At 41.1% G+C, this 19,443-nt stretch overlaps 1 protein-coding gene across 1 annotated transcript in view; it reads right to left on the bottom strand.

Moving 5' to 3' along the window:
- Positions 1-19,443, bottom strand: part of RIF1 (replication timing regulatory factor 1) — a 35,792-nt gene that overhangs the window by 2,169 nt on the left and 14,180 nt on the right. The window contains exons 14-29 of the mRNA XM_036387323.1: positions 18,886-18,986; positions 17,827-17,913; positions 14,950-15,023; positions 14,655-14,835; positions 12,719-12,826; positions 12,318-12,467; positions 10,579-10,678; positions 9,596-9,860; positions 7,995-8,037; positions 6,350-6,552; positions 5,468-5,567; positions 5,010-5,153; positions 4,532-4,674; positions 3,768-3,857; positions 3,635-3,689; positions 342-2,948 (exon numbers count right to left, since the gene is read on the bottom strand). Of these exons, the coding sequence (XP_036243216.1) occupies positions 342-2,948; positions 3,635-3,689; positions 3,768-3,857; positions 4,532-4,674; positions 5,010-5,153; positions 5,468-5,567; positions 6,350-6,552; positions 7,995-8,037; positions 9,596-9,860; positions 10,579-10,678; positions 12,318-12,467; positions 12,719-12,826; positions 14,655-14,835; positions 14,950-15,023; positions 17,827-17,913; positions 18,886-18,986 (4,451 nt within the window). The remainder of the gene's footprint in view (positions 1-341; positions 2,949-3,634; positions 3,690-3,767; positions 3,858-4,531; positions 4,675-5,009; positions 5,154-5,467; positions 5,568-6,349; positions 6,553-7,994; positions 8,038-9,595; positions 9,861-10,578; positions 10,679-12,317; positions 12,468-12,718; positions 12,827-14,654; positions 14,836-14,949; positions 15,024-17,826; positions 17,914-18,885; positions 18,987-19,443) is intronic.

Genomic DNA, 19,443 nt, shown 5'->3' with positions numbered 1-19,443 from the left:
GGGAAGTCACTCTGAGGAGACCAAAAAAAAAAAAAAATCAGTTTGGAATCACTGAAGTTCTTGAAGGACCCAGGGAATGTCTGAGGCAAGGACAGACTGTGAGAATTCCCTCAGGAATCTCTGTGTACAACCCTGAGCGTGCTGCTCCTGCCTGTGCAGTGACCCAGGGTGCTCTGCTTCAAAATAAAACCCCTCACAATGCAAATCTGGCACATTCCAAACCCAAACCTCAGCATTCCTGTAAGATTATTCACACCAGTCCCCAGTAACTCAACAGATTTGGAATGATTTCAGCTCCCCGTGCCAGTTTTGCAGTGAGTAGCACAATCCTCATGGAGTACCTTGTTGGCAGGTGACAGGGAATCGTCCTCCTGGCTCCTCTTGACCCCTCTCTTGAGGATGCTGGTGGATGGGGAGGCTGAGGGGGACCAGGTGCAGCGGGCCTGGAGGCTGGTGGGGCTTTCAGCCACCTGCACTGGGGGCTCCCCTGCCACCTTCAGGGGGGAATCCACACTCTGATCTGCCAAGGCCGCGTTTTCAGGCACTTTGATTTCAGTTTCCAACAACTCCTCCTTCATCTCTTGGTCTGGAATAACACAAGTTTCCCCAGCAGAGTTCTCAGCTTCTCCTTTATCCTCCTGATTTCCTTCCAGCTCCTTCATCTCCTTTTCCTCAGGTTTGCTGCCAACATCCAGCTCCTCAGGCTCCTCCTCCAGCTGTCCATTCTCCTTTATTTCCTCCTGTTCTGCAGCTGCTGGTTCTTCCCCCTGGTCCCCTGAGTCCAGGCCGCTCTCCCTGGGCTCTTCAGGAACACTCTCAGGCAGAACCTGTTCTGTTGGCTCCTTCTGCTCAGCAGGTTCCTCTATTTCCTCCATGGATTCAGTGATTTCAGGTGCTGAACCCTCTGGACCCTCTGGATTCTCCTCCTCCACCCCCACACTGCTTCCCTGCAGGTTTTCCACATCCATTTCCTGCCTGTCCAAGCTGAAGGTGCTGGGTTCCTCGGGAGGATGCAATGGGGTGCTCATTCCACAGGGAGCCAGGGCCAAGCTCTCCTCCAGATCTGAGGGAGCAGAAACATCCTGAGCTGGGCTCTGAGCTGGGCTCTGAGCTGGGCTCCTCTCAGGCTCCTCCAGCTCAGGGCCTTTCTCCTTTTTTGACTCAGTGACCTTCGATTCAGTCACCTGCTGCTTTGGCTTTTTGAAGCAGCAGTCACAGCTCTTGATTTTTTTCACCCTTTTGCTTCTCTTGTTGTGGCACTCGGGGCTTTGCAAAGAGTCCCCTGTGCTGCTGTGCCTGTCCTCTGCTGCTCTGCCATCCTGCTCAGACACGCAGGGGCTGCACAGTGACTCCATGGCTGCATCACCCTTGCCTGGCTCCTCGCTGGTGTCCTGCAGAGCGCCTGGGTTCTCAGAGCTGCCAGAGCCCACAGCTTCCCCAGCAGCTGCAGCAATTTCCTGCTTTTCCAGGCCACCTGGCTCAGCTGGCACTGCAGCACCTGTGCCAACCTCAGGCTCAGCTTTACTGGCCTCCTGTGCACTCTTAGTTTCACTTCCCTGGGCAGAGCCCTCAGGGCTCTGGCTCCCTGTCTGTCCCTCTTTCAATTTCCCTTCAAGAGAATTGCTCCTGCTCCTCACTTTCACGGGTTTTTTCTTCTTGGTGCTCTCCTCCTTGCCCTCAGAGCTGTCAGCCTCAGAGTTTTCTATGCTGGACAGTAACCCCTGGGAAGATCTCCTGGTGTGGTACCGTGGGCGCTCCACCTTCTGCCCCGCTGTGCTGAGGCTGCCCTGACCTTCCCCCTCTGCCCTGGGGGCATCCTCTGCCCTCCTGCCACCTCTGCTGCCCTCCTCCTCCAGGCCCCTGAGAGCAGGAGAGTCCTTGGAGCTCCGCTCCTCTGCCACTCTCTCAGGCTGGCTGCTCTCTTTTGCGTTCTCTGTGGCTTTCCCAGGAGTTCCTTTCTGCTTTTGGGATCCATCAGCTTTCCCCTGGGACAGCTTCTTCTGCCCAGCTTTCTCCTCCTCTTTCCTCCTGTCTCTCTTGGGGAGCCCATCCTCCCTCTCCTGGCTGCCCGAGGAGCTCTCCGCAGGCTCCGAGCGTCTCCTGGAGGAACGTCTCAGCTGCTTCTGCTGAGGGGACACCTGTGGCACCTGGCTGTCCTCCCCTGGGGCCTGCTCAGGGCAGCTGCTGCTCTCTGGGGGGGTGTTTTCTTTCGAGTCCGTGTCCAGCCCCTGGGCCTTCTCCATTTCTGCGATGGCATCCTCGGCTCTCTGGATGTCGGCCTCCGTGGAGAGCAGAGCCTGGGAGTGGCTGAGCAGGATGTGCTCCACGTCCTGCACTGCAGAGCCCAGCTCAGCCCCGCTCTCCAGGCTCTCGGGGGCCAGGGGCTCCTCTGGCCTGCCCTGCACCTTGGGTTTGCTGCCCTGCAGCTCCATCCTGCTCTGCCGGCGCGTCACCCTGCGCGCGGCTGCCTCGGCTTTCGGAGGGTTTTTGTCCTCCTCTCCAGGTTTCTCTGCTCTAGCTCCAGCCTTGCTGTCACTGCTGCTCTCCTGCGTGGCTGCCTCGGGAGGAGTCCCAGCCAGCTCTGACACGGAGCTCAGAGGGGCTGGGCTGAAGGGCCAGCTCTCTGCAGCCCCGAATTTCTCCAGGGTGATGAAGGACTGGCGCCGGCTCACGGGCTGGGGCGTGCCAGAGACGATGTCACTGGAGGCTGAGCTGCTGGTGACATCTGCGGTGTCCTCCTTCCCTGCTGAGCTGCTGGGGACATCCGAGGTGTCCTCCTTCCCTGCTGAGGCCTCCTGGGGAGCTGCTTCCACAGAACTTGTCTCCAAGGCCTCTCCAATGGAGGTTTCCTCTGGGATCATCTCAGCGCTCTCGTTTTTGGTCTCCTCCTCGCTGGTGCAGGCTGGGCTCTCCTCTGAGTGACATCCTTCACTGCCCACCTTCTCCTCCTGTCCCAAAAACATCAACAGCAAAAGGTTTGTCCCAGGAATCAAATGGAACAGTTGTACCTGTCCTATGAATATTATACAATAATATTACACAATAATATTATACAATAATATTATACAATAATATTATACAATAATATTATACAATAATATTATACAATAATATTATACAATAGTCAACTGCAGTTCTGGTGCAATAGAAAACAACACACCCAACAAGGTTTTTCCAACCACCAAATGATTTATTATCTGTGCTTTGATAGCTATGAAAGACACTTTTTAAAACCATTTAATCCCAAAATGAAGAACTCCAAAAATGCTCAAGTTTTGCTGTATTTCACCTGGTCTGACTGACTGCTAGCACAGCAGCTGTTCAGGCAAGTTCTCCCCAGAAGGAATTCAGGAATTACAGTCTTTACCCCAGTAAAATACTGTGGCAGCACAGGCACGTGGGTGATCACAAACCGCTCACATAAATTCTCCCATTCCAACATCAAATACACAGTGATTTGGCCTAAATGATATTCTAAATAATCCTAAAGGAATAAATGATATAAGGCAGAACACAGCACTGCAATGGTGTTAAAATTTTCTCTCACTTGGTGTTGAGAATGGCAAACAAACCACAAAACCTTTCACATTTGGTAGAAACTGATTTTAGTCACTATCAGACAACGGGAAATTACCTGAGGTTGGTTTGCAGGATCTTCTTTGGCATTTTCTACTGCAGGTGGCATTTCCCTAGAAGAGAATGACTGAAATCAGTGTTGCTGCCAAAGGAGAACCCTTAAACAACCACAACTGGGCACTTCTACTCACAAAGAATCCTCCTGGCTCTGGCTGTACTGGGAAAATGTGCTGGTGTCCTGGGAAGCATCCAAGTTGTTGTACAGGGCAGGAATGTCAGCCCTGGAACAACACCAGGAATAGGAGTCAGACTCCTCTTTGGATTTATTATCTCCTTATTTCAAGGCCATTTCTTTTCAGCTGCATTAAATCTTTATTTTTGGGGAATAAAAGCTGTGATTGGGATCCCACTCTGCAAAGACTTCAGCCCAACCCAGAGGAGCTCCTGCCTCACGTCCTGCTCACACTGCTCCTGCTGCCTAAGCACAGAAAACACACCAATATCATCCTCTCTCATTAAAAGAGATCATTCCAAAGATTCTTCTGCAATCAAGATGAGCCTTGGGAACACCCTAATTCCTGACCTGCTGCTGACTCAAGAAATCCCTTCCTCAGATTGTTTTACCCAATCCTTTCATTTCCATGATTTGTGAGAAATGACATCTTTTATTTCACACTCTGAGTCCCCAGGTAATAATCTGAACTCCAAATTCCCAAACTCCAAACAGACTAGAGGGAGTGTATTTAACCAGAAGGGGAAATGCAATTGCAAGAATAATTTGGTTGCTTTAAAACAGCAAATCAAGGAACTCCCTTAGCTTTAAACTTCATAACTTGTATGGAGGAACAAGACTCAACGACCTGTGTTGGTGTAAGAACAGGAACTGAAGCTAAGTCAGGCTCAGCTACTCAAGGAATGACATTTCACATGAAGTTCAGAGCAATAAATGACAGACCTCTTGGACCTGAGCACTTCCTTCTGATGTTCTGTCAATATTCTTGGTTTTGTTTCTGGAGGAATAAACACAAAATCAACAGATTTGTCCTCTTCCAGAAGCGTCTCACTTGTTGTCTTAGGAGATGGAAATTCTAGTTTTAACTGCAAAGAGATAAAAAACCCCAAATGCTTGGTTAGGAACAGGAGAGGAACTGGAAATCAGGAATTTCTGAAGGACATGGCCTATCTCTGTGAGGGATGTGCCTACCCCAGAGCCCACCAAAACCCAAATCTGTCACAGTCTCCACAGAGTGAGGACTTGGGCTCTTTCCTGCCACCCTCCCCAAGCCCAGCAGGGAATTCTGACAGGAATATTAACCCTGACTCTGCTGGGCAGACCAAGCTGGAAAGAAAAATATTTCAGCATCCCCAAAGTGCTGACTTGGTCCTGAAGATCCTGGATTGGATTGCAGGACCCCTCTCTGGGATCACTTTACCTTGGCAGGTGTTGCTTGCACGTTGCTGGACTTGTCTTTGCCATCACTTTTGGCTTCACTTGTCTGTGCCAAGATTGAATCTCGTTTCTGTCCCACCTTCACCTCCATTCCACTGATCTTTGCATCCAGCTGGGAATTCTCCATCTGCTCAGACAAAACCACACTGAATGCACTGTGGGAAGAGCTCCAAGCTCACAAACCCACCCTGTGGTAATTTCTAGAATAAAACCATCCCTCGCTCACAAATTTCCTCTAAACTATGTAGAGGACAACTTAAACAATTAATTCTTTCAAAGAAATTCCTAGCGCTCTAAATTTACAACGCAGGAAGCGGTAAAAACCAGGTGAGTCTTCTGACAGTGCTAACCCAGCAGAGTTTATCATCCTAAGCATGAAATCACTGCAGGTCAGTGAATCCCAGCTGAGCAATTCCCATGAAATCCCAACCAAACATTTACCAGGTCAGAGAAGGGGCCGCTGCACTCCTCAGACACCTCAATGCTTTCAAAACCAGGCAGCAGCAGAGGGATTTTCTTTTTGGCTTGACTTAACACAGACCTGCTCAACAACAGAACACAATTTTGGATTGATGGGAGGGGGAAAGGTGCAGAGCAAGAGCAGCAGCTCACAGCAGAAACATGCCCAGGGAAGCAGAACGGGTGAGCTCTCCCCGAGGGGATGTCAGTAACAAAAAGCTTGTTGCCGCGTGTCGCCATTTCCTGTCTCACCTACCCCATCCCCCTCAAGGATGCCAACCTTTCCCCCTCCCCCTGTGCCCTCCTGCCTGGCACCTTCCAGCAAGGTGTTGAGTGACTGGCAGACCCCCCCAGGCCTGGGCTCATTGGTTTGTCCTGGCTCCACATCCCCTGAGCCTTCCCCTGCTCACACCTGGTTGGCCCTCACCTGTCCGTCCCCTCCCCCTGTCCCTGGGGATTAAAAAGGACACGAGACCATGGGGTCGGGGTCTCTGCCGTGGGTCTGTCTCCGAGGCCATGCGGTCGGGGTCTCTGCCGTGTCTCTGCCAGCTCTGGCTGGAGCTGTTGCCACATTCAGAGGTCTACCATGCTACAATAAACTCTGGATCTAAGCTACACGGCAGAACCCACTCCTTTTCTCTTCACCGTTGTCTGAACCTTTTCCACCAAAGGTAAACTGAGTTCCTATTTTGCCTGGACTTGTTCTGAGCGCCCAGCTGCAGCACCCAGCCGGCCAAAGGCATCTCTGGGGTGAAAACAGCCACAGCTGCCGCCTTTGGTCCAGCAGCGAGGCCAGACGAAGCCAGGCAGGACACACCCCGAAACATTCGCGGCTTACTATTTAATAAAAGCTGTTTTTCTCACTTGAGCTCCTCGGGGTAGGCGAGGGAGGAGGCCTTGGCAAAGGTGCAGTTCCAGAGCTGGGCGCTCTGCTGGCGGATCTGCTTGCTCCGGTGCTGGAAGGCCACGCACAGCACGGGGCTCAGCTGCCGCAGCAGCTCGGAGTCGCAGGAGCCGGGGCAGTGGCACTGCAGGCACTGCAGGATCTCTGCCAGCAGCTTCTCCAGCTGGGGAGGACACAGCACAGCGGCGTCAGTGCAAGCTCCCAGCTAAAACTCGGAATGTCTCAGCCACGAGTTGATTTTCAACTGGGTTTTTACAGCCCGAAATGTCACGTCACAGCAAAGCCCCAGGGCTGAGGGCTCCCCACTTCTAGAATCTAAATTTCAATTTTTCATACATTTAAAAAATTTAAATTAAATTGAAAAGAATTTAAAAATTAAATCTCTACCCTCATCCCATTTTCTATTTTATTACAGAAGAAATGGCAGATTTCTGCTGTTCCCCAAATCCTGCCCCCAAATTCTGCCCCAAATCCTTACTTCTAGAATTTAAATTTTGAATTCTTTAAATTTAAAAGAATTTTAAAATTAAATCTCTACCCTCATCCCAATTTTTTATTTTATTACAGAAGAAATGGCAGAATTCTGCTGTTAGCCATCTCCTTACTTCTAGAATTTAAATTTTTAATTTTTTGAATTTAAAAGAATTTAAGAATTAAATCTCTACCCTCATCCCATGTTTTATTACAGAAGAATGGGGAACTCTGCTGTTTCCTATCTGCCCCAAACCCTTACTTCTAGAATTTAAATTTTGAATTCTTTAAATTTAAAAGAATTTTAAAATTAAATCTCTACCCTCATCCCATTTTTTATTTTATTACAGAAGAAATGGCAGAATTCTGCTATTCCCCATCTCTTTACTTCTAGAATTTAAATTTTAATTTTTTTAAATTAGAAAAATTTAATTAAATTTTTAAGAATTTTAAAATTAAATCTCTACCCTCATCCCATTTTTTATTTTATTACAGAAGAACTGGCAGAACTCTGCTGTTCCACATCTCCCCCAAATCCTTACTTCTAGAATTTAAATTTTAATTTTTTTTAATTAAAAAAAATAATTTAAATTTAATTTTTAAGATTTTTAAAATTAAATCTCTACCCTCATCCCATTTTTTATTTTATTCCAGAAGAACTGGCAGAATTCCACTGTTCCCCATCTCTTTACTTCTAGAATTTAAATTTTTAATTCTTTTAATTTAAAAGAATTTCAAAATTCAATCTCTGCCCTCATGCCATTTTGTATTTTATTCCAGAAGAAATGGCAGAATTCCGCTATTCCCCATCTCCTTACGTCTAGAATTTAAATTTTTCATTCTTTAAATTGAAAATAATTTTAAAATTCAATCTCTACCCTCATCCTTTTTTTTATTTTATTACAGAAGAAATGGCAGAATTCCGCTGTTCTGCATCTCCCCCAAATCCTTACTTCTATAATTTAAATTTTCATTTTTTTTAATTTAAAAAAATTAATTTAAATTAAATTTTTAAGAATTTTAAAATTCAATCTCTGCCCTCATGCCATTTTGTATTTCATTCCAGAAGAACTGGCAGAATTCCACTGTTCCCCACCTGCCCCAGGCCCCCCGGGATTTCTGCAGCACGTTTACCTTGTTGTTCAGGTTGCTGTAGACTTTGGGTGCCTCGGGGAGCCTGCCAAAACAAATTCAATTCATTTCTATTTTTCTCATTTATCCCAAGCATAAAAATGTAACAGGCAGTCAATTCCAGCACTGCACACTGGTTTTGGGGAGTAACTTGATGGAATCACTTTGAGAAATGAGCCTCAGCTGGGGATTAAACCATTTCCTGATGGAGTTTCCCAGAGCATCCTTGAAATTCCATGGATACTGATGTGCTGACTTCAGGGGGAATTAATGGAGAAGTCATTGGTAATTAGAACAAATTTGAAATCAAAGCTTTTCTTATAAATGAACTTCTAATTGCACTCTAAATGCTCTCCTTAAACACATTTGCATTAAAAAGCTGAAATACTGGCATTAAAAAGCTTAAGTACCACTAAGCAATTCCATAAACTAAACAATTCCATACAAATAAATAAATATATAAGTAATTATATTCCATGTAAATAAATATATTCCATGTACAAAAAATCCTTAGGTACAATTAGCCAGAACAATGTGAGCAAACCCCATTTTTAACTCATTTTCTAAGCCTGTGATCTCCAAGCTGAAGAGGTTCCCAAATTTTTATTTGCTTCCACGTGTCTTTCTTCAAAAATATTTATCCAACTTCTCCCTTTTTGGGAATAAATCTTCAAAAAAAAATGATGTTCAGGAAATAATCTTTTCCATTTTTATAAGTAAGTGCAAGGAAAACACAAGGCTCAGGAAAAAAAGCACCAAGCAAAGTTTTTCCCAGTCTTTCCTTCTGCTTCAAAACTTCCAGGATTTCCGTGCACATCAAGAAATTATCATTGATTTTCTAGAAAATTTAATGCAAAAACTTATATTTTTTCCTAAAAAATTTTCTTTATTTCTATCCATAAATATCTTTACTGCAGGGTGTGGAAGGTAAAGGGTGTTGGCATCTTGCAGAGATGCCAACAGAGTCACTCTGAAGAGATCAAAATTTGAAATATGGAGCTTTTTTCAACCCTGCAAACCCTGAGCTCCACTGTCACTGACACATTTTATGGAAAATCCTTTCCTTAGGGATTTTTCCTCCTGAGAAGCTGAGAGGCCTCAGGAACAAAATGTACCCAATGGTTATCTGCTGCTGTGGGATATAACAGGAACAAAATGTAAATAACCAATGGTTATCTGCTGCTGTGGGATATAACAGGAACAAAATGCAAATAACCAATGGTTTTCTGCTGCTGTGGGATGCAACAGGAACAAAATGTAAATAACCAATGGTTATCTGCTGCTGTGGGATGCAACAGGTGCAGCTGGGATTGGGCTCGTGTGGTTGTTTCTCATTAATGGCCAATCACAGCCCAGCTGGCTTGGACTCTCTGGTCAGCCACAAGATTTTATTATCATTCCATTCCTTTCCTTGCAAGCTTTCTGATGGAATCCCTTCTTCTACTCTTTTAGTATAGTTCCAATATTATATATACAATCAAATAATCAATCAGCCTTGCGAAACACGGGGTCAGATCCTCGTCTCCCCCTGGCATCACCACACTCCATCCCACAGCACTCCGGAGTTTCCCAGCCCAAGCTCCCAGCACCCTCCAAGTGCTGACCTGGTTTTCTCATAGAACAGTGCCAGGGCTTTGGAGAAGGTGCCCAGGGCGGTGCCCAGCAGGGAGGGCAGTGAGATGTGGCTGACGAGGCCCTGCAGGGCCGCCAGCAGGGCCAGCCCCAGCGGCAGCAGCGGCTCCGCCGGCTGCTCCGCGCAGCTCAGCTCGTGGAAGGAGTTCAGCAGCAGCAGCAGCAGCTTCAGCAGAGAGCTCAGCTTGCCAAGGGGCTCCTTCTTCTTCTTAGCCCAGTCCGTGGGGGTCTGGGGAGCTGAGGTTCAAAAATTCAATTACAAACTGCATTTCTTTCCCTTAACCGACACGAAAAGACAGCTGAACATTGAGGCTGCAAGAGAGGAAGGACTCTGATTCCCAAACTACATCTACATATTAACAGTTGAAAAATTGATTTAACAACTTCACCACATTCTAATGTGTAATTTTATCTGATTTCTAGTCTTCTTATTTATATTTCTGGCTGCTCAGACTCTGCAGGTTTTAATGCCTGCTTGAAATTTTCGAGGTTTTAATGAACTTGAAATTTTTGACTTGAAATATTTAAGGTTTGGAATGCCTAATTGAAAATAAAAATCCACTCCTCAGATAGCACAATTCTGGAACAGTGAACAGGAGGGAAGGAGAAGTAGATTTTTTAAACTAGTTTATTTATTTGCGAGTGAAGTTTACATGATGGTATTCCCCCATCACCATTTCATTCCTTAAAGCATTTCATTCCTTCAGCAGCCCAACACTGCATTTTACCACTCTAACAAATTCCCATGGGGCAGGTAAATTTTAACTCCTTTTTTTACTGAATTATGCTCTTTTGGAAATTATTTCTTCAGCTTTAACAGTTTAAGTGAGAATAGGAAATAAAAACCCAAAGAATATTTTATACACAATGACCCCGTGGCTTCTGTTAAACTCTAATTTTTAACCAACTCTTGAAGCCACATACAAAACCCCCAAAATTGAAGTTATTTCCTTACATCTGTTTTTGGGCTGGAATTTAGTGCCATAGGGTGCAAAGTTGATGCAGTCAACCATGACTGACACAAGGTGGGTGAGACCTTCCAGCATGGAGAACACCTGAGCAGGAAACAGAAACAGAAATCAGTCAGCAAAAAAAAGAAAAAAAAAATCAATCAGAAAAAATAAAAATCAAGCAGCAAAAACCAGAAATCAAGCAGGAGAAAGAGAAACCAAGCAGCAAAACCAGAAGTCAATCCTCAGAAGAGCAACAATGACAGAAAAAACCACCCTTGGTGTGCAGGACAGCAAAGAAACAACTTTAAATTAAATTAAAGGGGGGTGAAGGTGTTCTGCATGATCAGGTGAGGCTGATAAAATTCCATTTTAAATACACATTTACACTGAGGATGGGCTTATTAATTCTAATAATTAAAATAAACAGTGTCTAAAGCAGCCAACAGTGGCAGGCAGCTGGGAGAAGGGGTCACATTTAGGATAAATCAATTAAAAATCATTTATCAAGTTGATCAGTTTTTCAAATTTCTCAATTGATCATTTATCAAATCATTTACCCACATTTAGGATCAATCAATAATATTAAGGTTCAAGGCTCCCTGTGTGCTCAGGGACAAAGCCTGGTTGCCACAAAAGTCATTACAGGCACAACAATTAAGTTGTCATTAACAGCCAAAAGCACAAATAATTTTGAGTGCATAGAAAAGGATAATTAAAGTTGGTTTTTTACCCTCTCAATCCATCCAAATTTTCCTAAATAAGGCCCAACTTGCTTTAAAAGGAACACTGATATTGTCAGCTAAAAGAAATTGCAATATAACTTCCCACTGAACTTTTAAATTGTCTTGTTTAGTTTAATTACTGATTGATTTAATTACTGATTAATTAATTTAGTTTAATTACTGATTTTTAAAAGTGATATTTATCACTTATTTATTTAGCAGCATCCAAGGTAAGTTACAATGATGCCATCCTCTCAATTCCAGGTTTTTTAATGCCATTTTTTTAACTTTTAAATTGTCTTGTTTAGTTTAATTACTGATTGATTTAATTACTGATTAATTAATTTAGTTTAATTACTGATTTTTAAAAGTGATATTTATCACTTATTTATTTAGCAGCATCCAAGGTAAGTTACAATGATGCCATCCTCTCAATTCCAGGTTTTTCAATGCCATTTTTTTTGTCTTTTTCACAGTATTTTTTCCAAAGTGAACTTAATGCATGAAGGACTTTATATCCCAAACTCAATGTTCATCCCCCTCCTCTTGTGGTGTGAGTTTGGGAATAGGAAATTTAGGCAACAAAACCACTGATTCTTTCAAAAATCTTCCTTTTTTACACAGCTTTAGGAATAAAATCTTTAAATTTTGGTGTGCAAGGCTGATGGTTCCACGTTCTCCTTCCTAGCTGCAGTGCCTGTGGGTTTGTGGTATTCATAAACACATTTCAGCTGGACAAATTCCATTTACACCACAATGGCACTCAGTAATCATTATTATTATTATTAATTAGAAGATTAATCGAAAATCTGTTTAACTATTTGAATATTTGACCTTTATATTTATTTTCACTCCCTTCTTTCATTTATCTATCAACTCCTGCCAGCAAAAAGAACTCTTAAAGCTCCAGGTCTCCCCCAAGCCACTCGAGGCTGCAGAAATCACCACATCAGAATTTGTACACACGTTCTCAGATGTAATTAAGAAGAGATCTGCTAAATGATCAGTTTTATACTCACTACTGGAGTTTCACCTTCTAGCCCAGCTATTATTTTGGCACAAAGCTCCTCACAGCACAGGTTTTCTTCTGCTGTTGCCACCAGAGCAGCACAGCGAGCAAAAGCTCGGTACAGGTCAGACCAGGAGCGCAGCAAGGATTTCAGAGTGGCCTTGAGCAGAGAGAAGAAGGTGGTAAATATCAGTATCTGTGCACAGAGAACAACTTGCTTTGTGTTTCCTTCTGCTGTCAAAACCTAGGGGATTCTTTAAGGTTTTAAGTTGGAGGTTTGGTATTTTAAATCTCTGGTGTTGTACTGAACCCCAAACCCAGCTGACCGAACCCAAAGTCAGCTCAGAGTTCAGAGATTTGATAAATCCCACATGGGTTTGAATTTGATTCATTTGATTCATTTGCTGTTACCTGTGGGAATCCCTGAGTGGGGAAAATGTGGGATACTGGCAGCATCAAAGCACTGTACACAGCACTGAAGTTGTGTTCCAGGGCATCCCCCTGGTTCACCTCGTTATTCTGCAACAAGAAAAGAGTTTTATGGTTCATTGGGATTCATTTCTTCACACTTGTGAGTACTTTGCTTGTTAAAGGAACATTTTTTTCTGCTCTTCTCCAAGGAGATTATCTCCCAAACACCATTACCTCCCAGATTATCCTCTGGGAGAGGAGCTGCTAAAATCTGCTTTTTTAGAAGAGACCCCACGGGGAAGATGCCTCCCAAATTTGTCTCAAACTGGGACATTTGAATACTTAAGCTTTATACTTATTTCTACTCCCTTTTTCCATTTCTTTACCAACTCCAGTCAGCAAAACCAATTCTTAAAGCTTCAAGTCTCACCCAAACCACTCCACGCTACAGAAATCACCACATTGGAATTTACAACACATTTTTGTATCTAATTTAAAAGAGATCTGCTAAATTATGTTTAGCAAAGCAAAAGCTGCAAAATTGGGCTGACAAATAAGGCTGTTCCTGATTAAATAGAGTTTGAAATCAGATATTCTGCTCTTTCAAGAGCTCAGGAGGATCCTGCTAGCAAAGGGTACAAAACTCTGTTTCTAAAAGCCAAAATATATTCCAAGAAAGCTGATCTAGGAAATGTCTGCTGTGCTCCTCACTCATTTCAGCTGCAGGAAGTGATGACCACCTCAGGGAACCTGGGATGGGGTGGCCTGGGAGGGACCTTAAACCTCACCTCATCCCAACCCCACAGATCTCATCCCAACCCCACAGATCTCATCCCAACCCCACAGATCTCATCCCAACCCCACAGATCTCATCCCAACCCCACAGATCTCGTCCCACATCCCACAGATCTCGTCCCACATCCCACAGATCTCGTCCCACCATCCCACAGATCTCATCCCACTATCCCACAGATCTCATCCCACCATCCCACAGATCTCATCCCACATCCCAGGCTGCTCCAGCCTGGCCTTGGGCACTGCCAGGGGTGTTCAAGGCATGGAGAGGCAAAAAGGCCCCAGAGCCAAGGACCATAAGGACATGGTTGTTAATCAGGCTGTTGGTAATGAGGCTGTAATTAATTTTTAAGTCAGTCCTTGTTGCTCCAGTTTGGGATCAGGCCCTGGCTTGGCCACAGCATTCCCTCACTGAGCACTCTGAAAATGTGGAGAACAGAACTTGAAGCAGGAATCCTCTCCATGGACATTTTACCTCCTGGACACCAAATTTCACATTTCCTGGTCAGTAACACAGATTTCAGGAAGGCAAAGCTCCTCTGGGAATTCCAGCCCAGCCCCTCCCCACCCTCCCAGGCAGGAATTCCCAATTCCCAATATTCCCTCCATCCCTGCCCCTGGCAGTGGGAAACCGTTCCCTGCTGCTGGAAATAGTCACAGCATCTAAAACTTTCTTCATAAATTCTATGATTTTTACATCTAATGAATAATGAAGATTAATTAATTCAGTAACTCCTACGTTGCAATCACCTTATTTCCACTAAATAAGGTGCTAAATCTCACAGCTATTATCATTTATAAGGCTTTCATTACACTAAAGATGTCTCACATGAGTAAAACTCTGGTCTAATTACATCCTGAACATCCCAATCTGGGATTGATTTGATTTCCACACCAAGCAAACCAAGCCATGGTGTTTAAAAGTTAACAGCTCCTGGGGGAACCTTTCCATGGTTTTCACCAGCAGGATTATGCCAAGCTGTCCAATTCCAGCATCACTTCAAAGACATGGAATTCCTTAAAAAATTCAGCTAAATGCTCAGTGAAGTGCTCCAGTGGGGGTGTGGGTATGGGGAGGAGAACCCAATTCACTGCAGAATGATTTATTCATGATGAATGAATGAGTGAATGAAGGAATTACCTGATTAATCCACTCAGTGAGAGGATTAACAACAATGCTCCACATCCTGCAGAGGTGCTCCTTGCTGCCCACCTGCCCTGCACTCTGATCAATGACACACAGCACAGACTCACTGAAAGCCAGGGCAGAGGTGGGCCCAGACAGGGCAAAACCCACCAGAGCTTCCAGGATCCCAAAAAACCTGGGGGAGGAAATGCCACAGGGTCAGAGCTGGCTTTGTCCCCAGCTGGAATGAGAGGGGAAATAAATAAAAGTGGTGAGGTGTTTTCTGAGGGATGCTCAGAGCTGCAGGTACCTCTCATCTGCCACACAGCTTTCCAGGAGGTTGTTATGGAAGGGCAGCTGGATCAGGAACAGAGCTGGAGTGCCCTTGGAACACAAATGCAAGAGGTTAAAACAGCACTGGGAAAATGCAATGGCTGCCTCACCTCCACCAGGGTTTCTGTGCTGCATTCCACTCTGAGCCAGAGTCACAGTTACTATCAATAGCCAGAAATTCAGAGTTACTGTTATTATCAATAGCCAGAAATTCAGAGTGATTGTTATTATCAATAGCCAGAAATTCAGAGTTACTGTTATTATCAATAGCCAGAAATTCAGAGTGATCGTTATTATCAATAGCCAGAAATTCAGAGTGATCGTTATTATCAATAGCCAGAAATTCAGAGTGATCGTTATTATCAATAGCCAGAAATTCAGAGTTACTGTTATTATCAATAGCCAGAAATTCAGAGTGATCGTTATTATCAATAGCCAGAAATTCAGAGTGATCGTTATTATCATTAGCCAGAAATTCACTGTTATTGTTATTATCAATAGCCAGAAATTCAGAGTGATTGTTATTATCAACAGCCAGAAATTCAGAGTTACTGTTATTATCAATAGCCAGAAATTCAGAGTGATTGTTATTATCAACAGCCAGAAATTCAGAGTTACTGTTATTATCAATAGCCAGAAATTCAGAGTTACTGTTATTATCAATAGCCAGAAATTCAGAGTTACTGTTATTATCAATAGCCAGAAATTCAGAGTTACTGTTATTATCAATAGCCAGAAATTCAGAGTTACTGTTATTATCAATAGCCAGAAATTCAGAGTTACTGTTATTATCAATAGCCAGAAATTCAGAGTTACTGTTATTATCAATAGCCAGAAATTCAGAGTTACTGTTATTATCAATAGCCAGAAATTCAGAGTTACTGTTATTATCAATAGCCAGAAATTCAGAGTTACTGTTATTATCAATAGCCAGAAATTCAGAGTTATCATTATTATCAATAGCCAGAAATTCAGAGTGATCGTTATTATCAATAGCCAGAAATTCACAATTATTATGGTTATTATTACCAAAAATTCACTTTTACTGTTATTCTTCTTAGCCAGAAATGCACTATTATTTAAGCCAGAAATTCACAATTATTATTGTTCTTATTACCCAGAAATTCACTATTATTGTTATTATTCTTATTACCCAGAAATTCACTATTACTGTTATTATTCTTATTAGCCAGAAAGACACTATTATTGTTATTACTATTATTAGCCAGAAATTCACTATTATTGTTAGCCAGAAAATTCACTATTATTATTATTAGCCAGAAATTCACTACTGTTATTATTATTAGTCTGAAATTCACAATTATTATAATTATTAGCCAGAAATTCACTGCTATTGTTATTACTACTATTAGCCAGAAATTCACTGTTATTGTTATTACTACTATTAGCCAGAAATTCACTATTATTATCATTGTATTAGCCAAAAATTCACTGTTATTGTTATTATTATTAGCCAGAAATTCACTATTGTTATCATTATTGTTAGCCAAAAATTCACTGTTATTATTATTATTAGCCAAAAATTCACTATTATTATCATTATTGTTAGCCAGAAATTCACTGTTATTGTTATTACTATTAGTCTGAAATTCACAATTATTATCATTATTAGCCAAAAATTCACTACTATTATTAGCCAGAAATTCACTATTATTGTTGTTATTATTATTAGCCAGAAATTCACTATTATTGTTATTATTAGTATTGTTCTTAGCTAGAAATTCACTATTATTGTTGTTATTATTATTAGCCAGAAATTCACTATTATTGTTGTTGTTATTATTATTAGCCAGAAATTCACTATTATTATCATTATTATTAGCCAAAAATTCACTACTACTATTATTAGCCAGAATTTCACTATTATTATCATCAGCCAGAAAGTCGCAATTATTATTATTAGCTAGAAATTCATTACCATTATTAGTATTATTATTAGCCAGAAATTCACAGTCATTAAACGTTGTCCAAAATGGTCAATTCTGACACTTGAACATAAAAACAAGAGGGAAACCTGAGGTGCTCATTTCCAGCTTACAGCAAGAGATCTTTTGGGCAACCTCTGGTCAAATTGACCACAAATATTTCAGCTTTGCTAATGCTGAGAGTACTCAACAAAATGTATTTAATATCTGCTAATTAAAACTTTAATGAGGAGCACGCTCCTGCCTTCTCAGGCTGCTCCTCCCTAAACAAAATTTTGGAATTTCCCACCAAATTTTAGAAGCATTTCAGCCTCTTTTCACAGCTTTTTGTGATTATATATATATATACACATAATATATATATATATATATATATATATATATATATATATATATATATATATACACACATAATATATACATATACATAATATATATATACACATTATATATATTTATCATATATAATATATATTATATATACATAATATATATTATATATACATTATATATAATATATATTATATATATTATATATATTATACATTATATATATTATATATATTACATATATTACATATATTATATATATTACATATATAATATATATTACATATATTACATATATAATATATATTATATATATTATATATTATATATATAATATATATTATATATAATATATTATATATATACATATATTATATTTTATATTATATATAAATATTTTCTTTGGATGCAGCACACAGAACATGGCATTCACTAATCAACACCAACCCTTCTTCTGCAGTAATTTCATTAATGAGACACAGTTCAGTTAATGAGGCCTGCAAACACAGTTATGTGAAATTTGAAATAATTTGACTTCCCAAAAGCTTAAAGAAGTCCCAGAATGAATTCAGACTTACATTTAAAAGGTCCATATCAGCAACTTGGTAAGCTGGGGATCCCAGGACTTTTGGGGGCAACTCCTTGACTGTGATGTCAATGAGAGACTGGTAGGGGAAGAGAAAAATAACACATTTAAATGTATTTTTTCTCAGGGTTCAAATCTTTTAAGCAAAATACATTAAATAAAATACAAATAAAAGCCCAAAAAACCTCCCCAAAATGCCCCCACCAAAAATATAAAAAATACATACAAAAAATAAATACAAAAAAATTACAAAAAAATACAAAAATTCTCCCAAAAATAGAAAACCCTACAAAAATTATGAATAAAATACAAATGAAATCCAAAAAACCCACAAATGAAATCCAAAAACCCCAAATAAAATACGAAACCCCACAAATAAAATACAAAACCCCACAAATAAAATACAAAACCCCACAAATAAAATACAAAACCCCACAAATAAAATACAAAACCCCACAAATAAAATACAAAACCCCACAAATAAAATACAAAACCCCACAAATAAAATACGAAAACCCCCAAATAAAATATGAAACTCCACAAATAAAATACGAAAACCCCCAAATAAAATACGAAAATCCACAAATAAAATACGAAAACTCACAAATAAAATACGAAAACCCCCAAATAAAATACGAAAACCCCCAAATAAAATACGAAACCCCACAAATAAAATACGAAACGCCATAAATACAAAACCCCACAAATACAAACCCCCACAAATAAAATACAAAACCCCACAAATAAAATACGAAAACCCCACAAATAAAATACGAAAATCCACAAATTTTATAAAAAATTATAAAAAATATGAAGCAAACAAAAAATTTACAAAAAAAACCCCACCAAAAATTCACCAAAAACACCCTAAAAAATTAGAAAGTAATACTAAAAAATGACAAAAAAAACCCAAAAAAAAGGTCAAAGTGACACAATTCCCTTCAGCTAAAAACAATAAAAAATCCCCTCACGAAGGGGTCCGAGGTGGTTTTTGAAGAGCCATGGACCAGCTCTGCTGCTACCCTGAAGGTGCTTTTCAGGCAGAACTCACCAGGACTCTCTGCACAGGCAGAGCATTGGATCTCACGATGTTCTTTAAGGCCTGGAGCAACATGGTCAGGATTTCTGAGCCTCCCTTCTCCTTCTTATTTCCTAAAATAAAGAACATTTCCAGTCAGAACACAATGGTCAGTCTGAGCAGCAATCAAACTTTTAGTGCAAAAGCAAAAAAATTGGGTGTCAATTTGGAAAAATTCACCAAATCCTTCAGAGATTCAGGTCATTTGGCTCATAACAGAAATTCTGAAGTTTAAATAAAAATCCTTTCAAGGATTAAATAAAAAAGAATAAAAGTCCTTTAAAGTTTAATTAAGAAATGGAAACACCTTTGTTTCATTAAGGATTTGAATTTTGAGACATTAAAGTTGTGGAATTTTGTATTCATCCAAAGAATGCTTCTTCATGTTCTGTTTGATTTTCAATTCAAAGTTTGCATTATTGAGCATATTCTGGACTTTCCTTGGATAAGGAATATTTTTAAAATAGGAAACAACTTTTGTACATCTGCAGACTCTACAGATTACTATGAAACAGTTTCAATGAAGAAAAA

This window comes from Molothrus ater, chromosome 7 (assembly GCF_012460135.2).
Source record: "Molothrus ater isolate BHLD 08-10-18 breed brown headed cowbird chromosome 7, BPBGC_Mater_1.1, whole genome shotgun sequence".
Taxonomy (NCBI): Eukaryota; Metazoa; Chordata; class Aves; order Passeriformes; family Icteridae; genus Molothrus; species Molothrus ater.
The sequence above is the reverse complement of the archived record's forward strand: the minus strand, read 5'-3'. Positions and strand labels throughout refer to the sequence as shown.